We start from the raw sequence: 15,522 nt of genomic DNA on the forward strand, positions 1-15,522 counted from the left end.
GCAGCAGCATCTTAAATGAGCAGCAGCTTTCTAACGGTCTTTTTGGAAGATTAGGTTTAAGAATACAGTAGTCCAGCCAGCAGGAGACGAAGGCATGAATCAGCTTCTCTAAATCTTGTTTATGATCTAAATCTTGTTTCTTGATGAGATCTCTGATCTGTTTGTTTGGGATGGAAGAATGCCTGCCTTTGTCGTGGCCTCAATGTGAGGACTGAAACTCAGGTCTCAGTTTATTGTCAGTATTTCTTCTTCTAGAAATCAGCATTTTTACTATTTCCCTTTTTGTTTCCAAAAACAATGACTTCTGTCTTGTCATTGTTGAAATGAAGGATGTCTTACTCCATCCAGGAGTTTGACTGCAGCGGGAAAGAATCCAGTGGAGCTTGTTGGCTTAGTGTCAGAAATACATGAAGCTGACTACTGTCTGCATATCTATGGTATAAAACCTTATTATTGTGAAGTCTGTTTACCTTATTTATGATGGATGAATGTACTGTCACTCTAATGCTATGTATTTTTCTTTTATAATGGGTTTTAAGTTACTCCACAATGCTAACTATTGATGTTGCTGCTGATAACATTGGTTAAAAAGGCCTCCCTAACCTTTTTTATAAACAAAAATTTGCTTTTACAATTAATTTCTCCAGTTTTCTAGACTTTCTACATTTAAATGACATATGGATTTTCTGCAATTCCATAGCATTTCAGCAGCAAATTGAAGCCTGCTCCAGCGTGAAAACCATTCCTGTTATCTAATAAAACGTAAAGAAAAGTTTTTATCTGACAAAAATTCAAATGTGGGGTTTTCAGATGGAAATCATTTCAACTACTGAGCAAGACATTGATTGATCATGCAAAGGGATTTTCTTGCTTATCATGTTGTTCAAGTCTGTCGCTTTAAACAGCAGAGGGCAGTAGAAGTGTAGTTACTGAACATTTAGGTAGGAAGCTGGGCTTTCAAAGGAGGAAAAAAATAATAACCCTATTCCTTGAAATTTCAAGAAGACCCAGCTAAAGGTTTATTCACAGAAGTTGACCAACTGTATCATCGGTGTGAGACTGTGGGGAGCTTCAAAGTGAGCAGTGACTGAATAATGGTAGAAAGTGTGTAACGTTCTTTGAATTATATTCCTAGAGTAGAGACATACATCATGTGCAGGTCAGAGACATGCAAGCTTAGGTAAAACCATCGAGATGAATGTTTCACAGAAATTCCAGTGAAACTCCCCCCATGTGTTCTCAGTATTTTTCACATTTGTAAATTATATTTCCTTTAATTTGAAACCTTACTGGAGACGAGAAAACATCAAAGCCTGCTAAAGGATCCTAGTTTTCTAGGCTTGTAGTTTCATAAGCACCAAGTTCAAAACACTACCACATGTGAAGAGCAGCTTTTTGTTTTCTCATAGGATAATGCTAAAGTACATTTTTTTTAAATATCCCAGAGGAGCCTAGTCTTGTATTGTCTTATAGAAACAAGACAAAGCACTTAGCCCACTTGAAACATGTGGCAGTTTTTCCTGTGTGGCAACACCAGCCGCCAGCTGTCACCTCTGACATTATAACTGGAACACATTGGCTCCTTTCAGGTGGCAGTTTGCCCCACTGCACTCTGAGAAAATAGTCTAAGCAGATGGTACCATCGACCCATCCACGTCCACACACTTGCATTCCCTTGGAAACCTAGAAACTTCTTTGTGTTGCATTTTTTGTGAATATATCAATGAAATGTTTTTTTTTTTTTTTTTGTTCGTTACAGAGAAAAAACAAACCCACCATTAAAGAAACAGGACACAGTCATGTTGAAAATCTTACAATGTATATAATTGACACAAGATTTCAGGAACAACGGCAAATGAGACATTTTTAGATATTTCTCTACCTCTGTGGCACCTACTTCACCATTAGAACAAACGCTCCAAGTATTTCTGATAACAACCAAACATAATGAAATCAACATGAGGAAAAATACAAATACTTCCCATACTAGTTGGCACCTTTAGAAATGCCTCCAATTCTTCACTTCGAGTAAAGAATTGTTTTAATGGCCGCCTGATGGGTCTTGTATTTTCAACACTTGGAGGAAAAGAATGAACCCGATCTGAGATCATGTTAAGTCTTTGTTTTGTTATTTCCCATGATCAAGGACTTCATGTTGACTCTCTTTCCACCACTGCTTAACAGGAGGCTTGCTAGGCCACATCTATCTGCATATATGCATTCCCAATCAATAGTCGTCTCCGCAGAATTGTTTACTCTCATATTGATCGGCCATCTTGGGGTGTCTTTGAGCCGAGAATGCCATTTAGTGGCCTCAAAAGTGCTGGTTTTAAAGCAGGAAGGGGCAAGATGTTACGAAACAAAATTTATGAGATCATAAAGTGAAAGCAAAAGGCGGCAGAGGAAAAGGATTGTGCAAATTTAAGCCAATGACATAACGAGGCAGTCATTGAAACCAAAGTTGTGAGTCGAAAGTCCTATTTAAGCTGGAATGTAACCATTAGAGTTTTGATTCTTCCTGTGTGCAGATATGTACTTCTCTAAATTGTACTCTTATGGTCAACTTTTTATTCAAGGGTTGTGAAAAGAGGCCACACATGGTGTGCTTGCTATTTTATTATTATTGTTTTTTTTTGTTTTTTTTGTTGAAATGTGTTTGACTCACGTCACAACAGCTAACACCACAACAATGCTTCCTTGTAATCTCAAAATTGACCCCAAAAGTCAAAGGCAGTCACAGGCAGATTTCTCAACCAGGGGCTCATACGTCTGTCCATGGGAGCACAGACATATAAACACATACACACAGCAACAAGTCATTCATTAATATATGATATCAATAAAATGAAGTACCGTTTCAAGACACCTGTCATTTTACATGTACATATGCAGAGGAGCTAACCAGGTGTTTATATAAAAATGCATTTTTCAGAACTGACAGAGCTCAAATGATGTTAAAAAGTGAGAGTCCAGTGGATTTATCCACGGTTGATGCATATATATCTTTCACAATATGGATTCTTGTGGATTGTCCAAGTGAGTAACTGAAGCAGTGAAGACTTCACATCCACTTAAGTCTTCTGTAGTCCTAACTGCCATGTGCAGTTCTGACAGGACAGATATTGTCAGTACAGATTACAGTAGTTGACTGAAACACATTTTTTGAGCTATATTAATCGCCTATTGTGCCAATTTGTTATTTCTGCACTCCTAAATCTTAGTTCAATACAATACAAATTTATTTTCCGTCCGTTTTAAAAGTAAAGACATCTAAAGACCCCATTCTTTGAATCTATCAGACACAGACAGGTACATCTAGTCGTGCACAGGTTCATACACCAGCATACATGCAAGCAATATCTCCTCATCCTGTGCACGGCGTTCATAAAGCTTTGAATTTAAATGTGGAACAGGATCTCTACCAAGCCAAGCATTTCATCAAGAAAGTTAATACGCCGTGTTTCCAACACATTCCATGGAAAGCTGTCACTTAATGAAGCATTCTGTCAGCGTCACACTGTCTTGCCATCATGTAGAAGCACAAGGAACACTCTAAATGTCACTAGAGCTGATGAGTAGGTGGAAAAGCTGGAAGGACTTGGGGGTGGGAACAAAGAGGCACTCACAGAGAAGTTGCAATGAAAAGGCAGATATGGATACTCTGACATAAAACAGAAATATGTGAAACAATATGATAAAGTGTCTAATACCAAAAAAAAAAAAAAAGTTTCTTCTTGGATATTTTTACATAAACAAAACAAATAAGCCATCAAACCTGTTTGTTCTTTTGTGAAAAAAAAGTTGTGTATGTTTATTGAAATTGTATTGTTTATAAAAATTAACACAGAATATTGAAAAGAACAGACACAGTTTTGGGTGGTATTTGTGGAGTGTTGCAAAAAAGTACTGTAGTAGAGTTGTGTTTTTTTTTAGTTTTTTTTTTTTAACTTTCTGTTCTGAACCTTCAATCCACGTGTGACATGCATGAACACACATGCTGCAGGGGGGACGGGGGGGGGGGGTTGATGGATGGATGTAGTGGAGGACAGGACACACTACTCCTGATGATCATGTCAGTGTGAGTGCAATCATGGCTTTTATTACAGCTTATGTGATTAAATGGTCGAAAGTGCTTATGCTGAGTGCTCTCATCCTCGCATCAAAAAGGAAAGGGTGTTTATGCGTAATGATACTGTGACGCTTAATGCATTAAGAGATCTGGGAGGGAATGCTAGACAGAACATTTGTCTTTAAAAGTCACCTTTCCATCCCTTCATTTCAGCTTCTGGTTGGTATATTTTGCCTATAAAAATAACGGTATTAATAAACCAATGGGGGGGGGGTCTAATGAAAATATTATTAAATAAATAAATCTATCAAAAAAGTGGCATTCCGACACACATCAGAGCTCTATTAAAAAGCTCCAGTCTTCTTTTCTCTGACGTGTCATTAACAGCGTACTTCTAGCTGTATGGATCAAGAACAATCTCAGACAGATAACAGCAACACCAGAAACAAGGATGCAAGGAGAACAGTATCAGAAGAGCGTCATATAACAGTGAGATAGAAAGGACATAAGCTGAACAAAAACTCTGATGAACTCTCATTGCCCTATTTTGTTTTGTTTTTTAATCCAAAGCCAAGGGAAGTCCATCAAAGAAAATTTGTTTAATTGTTGTTTCTTTAAACTCACTTTTGGCAACGTACCTGACCCACAGCTTCTCCTCCCTCCCCCTTTAAGCTCTCACCAAACCCCATGTATTAAACTCAGTCCAAGTAAGAATGTTTTTTTTTTGTTGTTTTTTTTCCATTAATTACCGCCGCAGCAGCAAAATGAAGAGTGAAATCAGGAGGATAATGATGGATGGGACATTCTGCCGGGCTGAGCCTGTCACCTTCTTGTTTTCTGGAGGGTACGGGTAGAATACAGGTCCGCCTGTACTAGTGGCAATGAGTCCTGGGTCCTGGGAACATGTTGGATCTGTGCATGAGCCACTTCCTGAACCACTTGGATCATCACCTGTAATTAGAGTGTCAGGAAATGAGTTTACTGCAAGGAAGTAACTCAGAAGATATAAATGGACAACTACAAACATTTAGTAAAAGACTGATCCTGAAGAATTTATCAGCTTTTGAATAAAAAAAAGTTGAAGTGTTTGTTCTGTTCAACATCTAAAATGGTTCCCCCAATTGTGTTAAGTCACAAAAGCAACAATATTCTAATGTCACAATGTTATGAAACGTTCCATGTTTTGGACGAACTCATCAGAGCACACATTGGCTTCTCTAAATTAATCAAAAGTACAAAAAAAAAACTATTGCACGGTACTGCAATAAAACATATTCTACAATCTACAAGAAAAAACAAAAGAAAACAGAACACTAGAATGATTTACTTTATTAACTTTGAGGAAGAAAGAGAACAACGGAATGTATTTAGCAAACTAAAGATTTAGGCTCCAATGGTACATTGAGAAGCAGTGAGGTGCATCTTGAGAAACTAAATAACTAACAGATGTTCGCTTGACCTTTACCAGAACTACATTTAAAAATAAATGTAGAAAGCTTTGTTATTCTGTATTCTAAAATCCAACGTTTTATTTACTCAAATAAAAAAAATACAAAACATATGAATTCAAAATAACTAAAATGGAGAAATCCAAAAACAATACAAATATTGATTTCTGATTTTTCTCATCCTTACATGTTTCCTAATAATGTTATTTGAAGAAAAAAAAAGAAAGAGGACTGATGTGTTTAATTTACTTACTAGTGTCCTGAAAGTCAACGTCAAAGCCATTGAGCGCATTTTTCAGACGGTTACTTGTGATCTTCAGCTGCATTATTTGTTGGCGGATTGTCATGTCTGGCTTGGTGATGTCGATTTCCACTTCCGGGTTGTTAATCTGATTGGCAAGACCATCACCCATCACTTCTGGCAGATACCTAGTACATAAAGGACATAATGACTAACACTGTTGGTTTATTTTAAATTGGTTGAGTGGATGATAATTCTCAAAATGTGTTGATCCCTTTGTGCCTGATGCATAGTCAAACTCATACCAGAACAATGTACTGAGTTTAAAGGCTGATGCAAAAAAAAACAACAAAAAGACTTCTTGTTAAATTGAAAAATAAACATGTATGTCAAATATGTGAAAGTATTTGTTCATGGACCCAGAGTAAAATTGGTTTTCTACCATTATTAATTGAATCCAAGGTTTGGACAGGTGAGGTGAAGTGTCAGTAATGAACAGCTGACAGAAAAAAAGTTGGAAGCTGTTTAAAAACATTGTTTTCACTGAACTGTGTGATTTGAATAAAACCTCAATTAACTAAGTTTCTTCAAAGGATTACGTTTCCCACCTCGCACGATTTATGCCGTTCCAACACTTGTCCTCGGCTCCAGCTCCATGGGCGGCTCTGTCACTGCAAAGAATCTTCGGCAGAGAAACCCAGTACGACTGCATGTCTCTCAGCCTCATTGTCACTTCTGACACCTGAAACAGAGTTGACAACACTGCATTAACACATTTGTTCCTCCATTTAACACCATAATAGCATAATTAAACATAAGGTGAAGAAAAAAAAAGTGAACAGAATAAGCCTTTTAGCTGTGGCATATTTTTCGGACTAATTTATTAGTCTAAATATCTTTTGCTTCTTGTCAAATGTAAGTTATCCTCAAAGCGATCTACGTCATAACAAATTATATAATCTTCGATTTGCGAATTCTATGAATCTAAGAAAATCTAAGAAAAGCAACAAGAAAATAGATGTATTCTCAAATACTCACCAACTTTGCCATGTTTTTAGAAGTGTCTACCAGCGTGTCTTCCACTGTGACCCTTCCTACAGTTCTGACCTCCTCAGCTCCTGTGCTGATTGGTCCTACTTCACCACATGCTTGAGATAACTGGGGAAGGAGGAAGTGAGGAAAATACAAAACAGCAACAGAAGGTTAGTTGAAACATAAGGGAGGGCTAATTTAGCAAAACGATATTTGTGATGTCTGTAGAAATAAAAAAAAAACTAATAAATATTAGAAAGCATTCAGAAAAAAAAAAGAAAAGAAAGAAAAACACTGGATTCTATGTTTGAGCTGCTTGAAAGGAAAAGCACCTAACTCAGCATATGGCTTTTAATGTCAAAAGATTAGGTAAACATCAGATAATCTGTTAAATACTCTCACTCTCATGTGGGACATGAGGATCAGGGGCTAAAGCCGTGTGTGATTACCATCCAGAACCAGGTCTGAAACACTTTGACACACTTCGGCTCCCACCAGGGCAGACAGGTTTACTCAGAAATCTGCAATTTTCCACTTTTAGCAAGCATTTTTGAGTCATGCTGCCATTTGCAATGGATGAACATTTAAAACTTAGGCCTCCAATTTATTATTATTTAAGGTTACAATGTTGAATACTGAAAATGTTATCATTGATCTTAAAAAGCTAAACATTAAGTTTGAATTTTCTATTATTCAAGACATGCAATAAGAAAACCAAGGCATTTCTGGGTAACCATTTAACTCTGGAGCTGTCGTTTGTGATAGCAAAATAACACATGTTCTTTGAACTACTGTAACTCTTTGACCGTTTTAGCAATTAACGTACTTCCAACAACACGGAAGAAAGCAACTTTTTCTCTGCGTCAGAATCAGCCAGTTGATTGATTGCGTAAACACGTCACCATTGTAAAGCGTTGCATATCAGCGCAAAGCTGCTTTTCTCAGCTCCAGAATTCGTTTGAATGATGCTAACTGGTAAACAGCTAAAGAGCTACAACAATGTTGATACTTCTCTGTGTTCTCTCTGTGGACTACAGCCACATTGCCACATATGTGTGTGTTATTATGATTCTCATAACTGTGTCATTATACATGTGAAGTCACATATTTACATTGATATTTAAACTGTCATGCATGCACCAATGTTCCAACAGACCTTTGCGTTGATGGTTTCAATTTTCTCCATCATGGTATACATGGCTTCCGATATACGTTCTGGGAGAGACAGGATCGTCTGATCCATGCCAATCAGACGGTTCTCAGCTACGAAAACCATTGTGTCTGCAAAAGCACAAAATTTAGTTAGAATTCTAAAAAAAAATGTCACATGTTTAATCTTAAGCACGTTGGCACAGAGAAAGAGAAATCATGCTTTACTACCATCATGAGATTTTAACATGTGCCTGAATTGAAACCATGTGTTCATTTTTATGTGCGACCCTCACCTACTAGGTGCTTCCACTCAGTGTTGAGGTCAGCTTGGTTGGCTAGACATCCTTTCATTACGTTGCTGCAGTAATTGGCACAGGGTCTAGCAGAGGGGATGCCCCGGCAGTGGGGGCAGTAAGTCATTCTCATCATGGCTCGCATGCATGCAGGGCTCAGTGGCACCTGGGGTAGGGCACAACAAGGACAAAACAAAAGCTTAAGCTGGTAAAACTGCATTTGAGATCACATCAGAGTCAAAATTTGAACTCATTTGTACAAAAAAAGATCATTAAAATCTGAATTTTATCAGAGAAAAATTTACTTTGAAAAATAGACATATGGCAGGATGGTGAAACACTTCAAGTCTAAATGAAAATTGACTTTAAATTTTATTATTTTAAAAACATCAAAAAAGAAAGCTTGGTTTTTCTTGTACTACGTACAATGGAAAGGTCTCGACATCAATACAAGCAATTTGAGTTCATCAATTCGTTCTTCCTGCCTTTCCCATTTTTCTCCCAATTCCACAAGGTTGATCCCAAAGGGAAAAGGCCTTCTTGCGTGAAAAGTAAAACTGGGTTAATACCAGTAAGCTTTGTTCACAAGGGAGTACAGCTATGCATACAAAACCTCAGGAAGTATGGGGTGTGTGCCTGTGTAAGAGCGAGAAAGAGGAGGAGAGATGGAACGAAGCAAGCTATGCATACAAAGCTCTCCTAAGCTGACATCTGGGCCAACTGGAGGCTTTTCCTGGAAACTCTTCTTCCAACAGCAAAGTCACACTCAAAGCCAGAAATGAAAAAAAAAAACTACAAAAATACAAAGTAGGACAACAGCAGAAATCCAGGAGGGCCATAACTCAAATATATTTAAATGATATTACAAACCTGCTTGTAGTTTTGAACAAGTAACACGTAAAGAGAGAATACAGAAATCACTTTCAACCTGTGAACTCAACTTCACTTGTTGACACTGCCACTCACGCTTAAGTTTTTAAATTAAAGCCAAAACCAGGAACCAAAAATCAAACATTGTTTTCTTTTTTGACTATTTGTAGCTGCACACGGTAAAGACCAACTCCAATGAAAACATGATCTTGTGGACAAATAGATCTAAATATATCTCTGTTTTCCCCTTCCGAGCTGGCTTTGGTACTGCTGGATAGCTCCAATATTGCTCACCATGTTTTGTTGCACCGAGTTGTTAGGTTGGAGTTGTGAGGGGTTGTTAGCTAGTGGGAGAGTACGTAAACTGAAGGATGTCGAGAAACTGCATAGTTATAAATAACGATCACCGGGAATGCTTTTACAATAGATCAAAAGATGATCAGAGTACGGCTTGAAGTAAAAGCAAACTTAGTATTGCCTAGTTACTTCGTATTTAGGTAACAACTCTATTTTCTAGTATGACTGTTTCCTTCATTCAATGTCACCCTAAAGATAGAATCTTTATTTGCTTCACAGTAGCTGTAGGGATGAGACTTGATTGAATCTTTGCTCTAAGCTCTGATCTCAGTTTACCTACAGATTTCTCTTTATTTTTTCATGCAGCAAAACTTGCATCAAACATGACTTTATACGCCAAGTTCAGTTTTAAAAACGACAGCATAGTTAACTTAATAGGAGAAAGATGAGACCAAATTAATTCTTAGAAGATCAGCAATTTTCTGGAAATTTTTGGACATTCTTTGGATGATTTTCTTGTTTAAGTGACATCTTGTTATTTAGGAATGTCCAAATGACTGTGGCAACACAGAAACTTTAGACAATATGGACCTTTTTCAAGTGTAAGCCTGCTAAACTTTGCTACAAATGGTTGATTTCCTGCCTTTGAAGTTCATAGCTGCGAGCATAAGTTTGAGTGTACTTGTTCAATAGATGTGGATCTTATTTTCACCAAGTATTCCATCACTACTGCAGTATTGAAAAACAAGCGATGAGATGAATGGACCACTTTAAATACAATCTAGAAAAAGAGATTCGGCGTTCCCACACTTTGCATGATCCTTTAATCGTGCTCTGCCAAATACTAAAGGAGCAGGCACAAACAAACACAATGACTCGTGAAAAAGAATCCAACAATTTTGCACTTAATTTCTTTGTTTGTTTCCACAGTTTCAGTAAGCATTCTGTTTCTTGTGAGACCCTTAAACGGCAAAGTCAAACTTATTTTTTGTCTCCTACTCACTCACACAGAGGTCCACTCATGTTCTCTGAGTTAGGATGATCCTACATCTCAGCCGTATTCAGTTTCAGTGTTCAGTGTGGTTGTATATATTATGATATTAGTATCATCTAGGAATGTGTACTAATTAGTTCTGTATTCCTAAGATTATGCTTATTGGGAAAAAGAAAAAAGAAAAGAAAACTTTCAAGACAAACCTTATTTGAAAAAAACAAACAAACAAAAAACTCTTATAGTTATAACTATACCCTGAGGATTAATAAAATAAAACAAGTACGTTTATTATTAAAAGAAAAACAAAATATTTTCAAAATATCATTTTTATTATGTCATAAAACAAAATGTAAAAATGTACATTTCATCAACAAGGTAAAGAGCAGAGGAAGCACACATCACGGAAAACTAAGTCAAACATCTTTACTTTAATCCTTTTTTCCCCCCGTGTTCTTACTGTATCTTCATTTCTTACTTTTTTGGGGATTGACATGAGGATTGCTTTAGTTTTTACAAAAAAGGGGTTAGTTTGAGGAAAACAACAAACTGAAAGAAGGGCTAAGCAGAAGAAGAAATAATAATAATTCAAAAAGTGCAAACAAAGGATACGATCAAAAAGGAATTAAAGAATGTAGCAGTAATTATGGAGTAAATGTTGAGGTAAAACTCAAAAGTTAATAAGGAAAGTAATTAATAAACAGGGTTTCATTCCAAATGCAGTCAAACTAAGTAACTCATACTTATTATTTTATGCTGCACATTAAAGAAATAAAAACAAAAACTGTGACAAAAATGTCTGCAAATCAAAACTACAGCTTCCAAACAGCAAGTTCAATGTTTTATATCTAAGTAAGAGACTTATATGCTTAAAATAAAATTTGTTTCCTAAAAGTATATCAATAAAATCCTGGATAGCAGCATACACAGACCACTGTAGAAAATAAATAAATTTTAAGTTGTATTTTTTTCTTTGGTATGGAAAAAAAAAGCTTTATTGTACAAATCACTTTAGTAAAATCATTATTTTATGTTCCCACTTCTATACATAAAGTATTTATTTACTTTGAATATATTTTTCAAATCTATTCAGTGCTGTAATATTATTTACGGTTCACATTGTACTGCTTTTAATTTTGTTCTTGCTTATCTGATTTTTGACAAATTAATTTGACTGTAATAGCCACCTTTCAAAAGTACATTTTCTTTGTGTTATTGTCATAAATATGCCATTACTTTCTGTACTACTTTGACTTTATTTTTTCTCCAATATTTCAACCTGCCTTTCTTTTATGTTTAGTAAGTAAATATGACTTCTGATCACTCCACCCTTTGAGCTTCAGACTGAGTTGATCTAGACTTAATGTTTTCCAAGCGAGGCGTGAGACTCCTTGCCTATTTCTTCCACACTTCAGCCCAGGGGAAAAAACAGCACAAATAAGGTTAAGGTCTATTGACTGGTGAGGCTCAGGGCAAAGCAAGGTAGCAGCTATGTTACCAGAAAGTTCTATCTCTGGTCTTGGTTACTATCTTCCAACTCTGAATTTATCTGTAATGGTGGCTTTTTTAGCTTTGGTTTCTTCTTTATCTTTCACTTTAGTTTGCTTTTATGAGTACTTTATCTAATAGCTACAATTTCTGTCATTGTTTAACCAAACAATAATTATTGAAACTTTGAATAATATTTCAGACTGTTTATTTTTGCTTTTATACGTTAAAGAAATATAATGCCTCAACGATCAGACATGGCAAAGATCCAGAATCTCACGCTGTATAAGGCCAATCAATGAAGATACAAATCTAACAAAAGGTAATATTTAGAACAAAACATATTGTTTTTCAAATTCAGGCAACAGACTGTCAGAGTTTTATTAGCCAATAATCCACAAAAAGTCCAATAACATCTGTTTGACATCTTTCTAAAGGAATAGGCTTGATTATATAAATGGTAAAGACTGTATTCTTATCCAGTGTTTTCTGCTCTTTTCTGCCTTCCATGAAGTCCCAAAGTACCTTACAGTCACAATCACAATTCCATTCACGCCGCACACACTGCTGCTGAACACTGGCATCCACCTGAACATGGGGTTCAGTGTCCTGCCCAAGGACACTTCAGCACATGGGCAGGTGAGGTGGGAACCGAAGTGATCTTCTGATCAGAGTACAATCACCCTACCAGTGCACCACTGTCGCCCCAGTATACTTTAAAATAAGTAGACTTCATGGCCCATACAGAATTACACAACAAAACCTGAAACATTTGCAGGAAGCAGAACAGCTGGAAAAGAACAGTATTAAGGAAGAGCTCTTGAATCTGTTGCGCTCGGCTTAATATGTAGTAATAGGTTTGGTTGGAATGTGGTAATCAATTCTTACTGATATACAAAAACAAAGGCTTCTGTTGTCTTTTTTTGTACTTTTGTCTCGAGTTTGATTTATGTCATGTCAGTGTTTGGGCCTGGTTTCAATTTCTTATCATCACAGCGTGCTTGTCATTCTTCATCAGTAACGTCTAATCATTGATTTTTTTTTTCTTTTCTGCCAGACACTTGTCATTGGTTTTGTGACTGGTTTCTGCAAATATTTTGGTTCACGTTTTTTTTTTATTGTTTGAGTTTTATACTTTTAAAGTGTTTTTTAGAATATTTTCTTTGCATCCTCACCAGAAACACAAAGATATTAAATGATCATGAACTCCAGTGTAATTTATTTTGCATTATTTAAAAAAAATTAATTAACCACCATTTTTTTTACTATTTACAGACAACTAGTTAATATGAATAAAAAGTTGATGAAAGTTACAAGCATCCGTTAAAACATGAAATTATGATAGATTACATGTTTGCCTAAATAAAAATTTCCTACTTTTAACTAAATTGATCCCTTAGTTCCAGGTTTAGATGTTGAGGTCTCCTGCCTTTCCCTAACCTGCTAAATCAAGGCTTAAGCTTGTAAAAAAAAATGGCAATTCAAGAATCCTCAGGTCTCTATAAATGGGTAAGATACTACCAAACAGAGGAAGGGTGTTAAATATGTCAGGTCAGACAGTTTTGCTCTGCGTGCCAAAGTCAGCCAAGGAACACATATCAAACAGAGAGCTTCAACTAAATTCCTTGACGTGCATCCAAATCTTCTATATGTTGTTTTGTTTTTATTTCAGTTTTTATACTGACACCTTTTTCTAAAAATAATTTGTAAAATTAAGTTTTTTTCTTTTTTGAATTCCCAGTAATATAATTTTATGTAAAAGAAAAAATGTGCACATCCCTTGGGGCCACATCTTACACCAGTTTGCCTGTCCAGTGTCTGACAGGACATATTCACTGAAACATCAATACCGGCCACCTCCCTGAAATGATTTCTCAGTCCCACACTCGTCTTAACCTTACTCTTGTCTTATGTACAGAGAAGACCATTTCTCTTGGGATATATTAATGCTCCCCGCAGCCTAGGGAGACATTTTTCAGTGTGAAGTTGACATTAACTGTTGTTGCAGGGGCTGATTGTCCGCACCGCAGGCCATACTTTATGGAGCCTCTCACTTCTCCCAACATTGATCTGCCAATGCTTTATAGTGTGCAAGTGGGCTGTGTGTGCAGAGATGTTCACAAAAAGAAGAAAGAGTTGCGATCACTAAAAATAAAAGTACAAGGAATTTCATCATTGATAAAAAAATAGGTGACAGCAAAATATGCATATTTAAGTAAGATTTTTCTTTGAAGATTTTCTATGAAGATAAAAAAAGGAAAAAATAGTTTAAATGAAAGGGTTAAAGAAATGTGAGTTTAAGATGTAAGGTTTACCTGAGACACTTTGCGAACCACCTCTGCACTCTTTACTAGTCCCTGTAGAAATGAACGTGCTGCCAGGAGTGTGCGAGTCACTTCTCCAGACATTTTACGGGGTGTTTCTCCAAAAGGTCTTATCGTCTCAATCTGCTTTGACAAACACTCCAGGTAGTCTTCACCTGAAAGGAGCATAGACATTATTCAAAATCTCTTTTATAAGGTGCCATATATATTTTTAAGAAAAACTGTGAAACAAAAATCTTTTTAAAAAGTAAATTCAGCACTTTTTTTCTTTTTAAAAGTGGCCTTTCACTCGCAAATCGAGTAGAAGGGATCAAAGTTTAGTCTAAATCTGAAATTAATCTGTAATGAGTCGAGTCTTTGTTAAAAATCAAGGGAGAAAATCCAGTAATTTGTTTTAAAACTGGCAGTAGTTTTTTAAACAAAGATTGCTTAAGCCAAATTGTAACCACCACTTTGAATTTGTAGTTCCATGTATAAACATACCTAATGAAAATTGCTTGTTTTTCTGATAGACGAGCTTTTCCAGTAGCTTGGCCCAGAATTCATTTAGGACTTCTTCCAGGTTGACACTGCCACCTCGGCAGTAGCCGCTTAAATCATTGTACAGGTCAGAAAACACCTGAGTATTCATCTGGTACAGAAGACCCCAGGTTGAAGTAAAACTCTTCTGCAGCCTTGCCATGGAACGATTCAGCAAGTCCAAGAAGAAACCTAAGAAAAGAAATAAAGGAAATGTCAGTCTTTGAAGAACAGGGAAAAAGCACTAATGCTACAATGTTATTGTCCCTATTCTACGTTCACACCAGGCTCAGAAACATGCACTTGAGCCGCTGATTTGCGAGATTTGCATTGCTTAGTCATTTTGCACCAAGCCCTTTCCAACTGTGAATATGTGCCCTACTATCGGGTAGTGACACACCTGTGTGAACATCATATGCTAAAAGTGCGTGCAAAACCCCATGTTCAGCACGTTCTTGAGTGTGCCACCTATGCACAGTGTGTACGTGCCAATAGATTCACAAATAGTTGTACTTTTCTTTATAGAGCAGGCCAAAATTACATAAGTTAGCATCTCTATATTCCAGTTATTGAAGGTTAAATATGATCATTTTTACATAATACATACAAAATGATCACCATTTTTTTATTTTAGCTATATTGTTGACTGTTTTGGTCCTGGGTCAGAACAATACTCACTTAACATAACATTTGGTGTAACAAGGCTTGTAGAGTGCCAACTATCCATTTCAAATAAAAGTACAAAAGTTCTGAGAAGTGAAAAAAAGAAAAATAAATTAAAGGATTAATAAATATGAA

At 36.3% G+C, this 15,522-nt stretch overlaps 1 protein-coding gene across 1 annotated transcript in view; it reads right to left on the minus strand.

The window, feature by feature from the left end:
- Positions 1 to 1,800: 1,800 nt before the first annotated feature.
- LOC101173336 (glypican-1) overlaps positions 1,801 to 15,522 on the minus strand; it is a 72,876-nt gene continuing 59,154 nt past the window's right edge. The window contains exons 4-11 of the mRNA XM_004079229.4: positions 14,689 to 14,916; positions 14,197 to 14,360; positions 8,236 to 8,401; positions 7,947 to 8,071; positions 6,797 to 6,916; positions 6,367 to 6,500; positions 5,771 to 5,946; positions 1,801 to 5,020 (exon numbers count right to left, since the gene is read on the minus strand). Of these exons, the coding sequence (XP_004079277.1) occupies positions 4,815 to 5,020; positions 5,771 to 5,946; positions 6,367 to 6,500; positions 6,797 to 6,916; positions 7,947 to 8,071; positions 8,236 to 8,401; positions 14,197 to 14,360; positions 14,689 to 14,916 (1,319 nt within the window). The 3' untranslated portion in view covers positions 1,801 to 4,814. The remainder of the gene's footprint in view (positions 5,021 to 5,770; positions 5,947 to 6,366; positions 6,501 to 6,796; positions 6,917 to 7,946; positions 8,072 to 8,235; positions 8,402 to 14,196; positions 14,361 to 14,688; positions 14,917 to 15,522) is intronic.

This window comes from Oryzias latipes, chromosome 17 (assembly GCF_002234675.1).
Source record: "Oryzias latipes chromosome 17, ASM223467v1".
NCBI lineage: Eukaryota > Metazoa > Chordata > Actinopteri > Beloniformes > Adrianichthyidae > Oryzias > Oryzias latipes.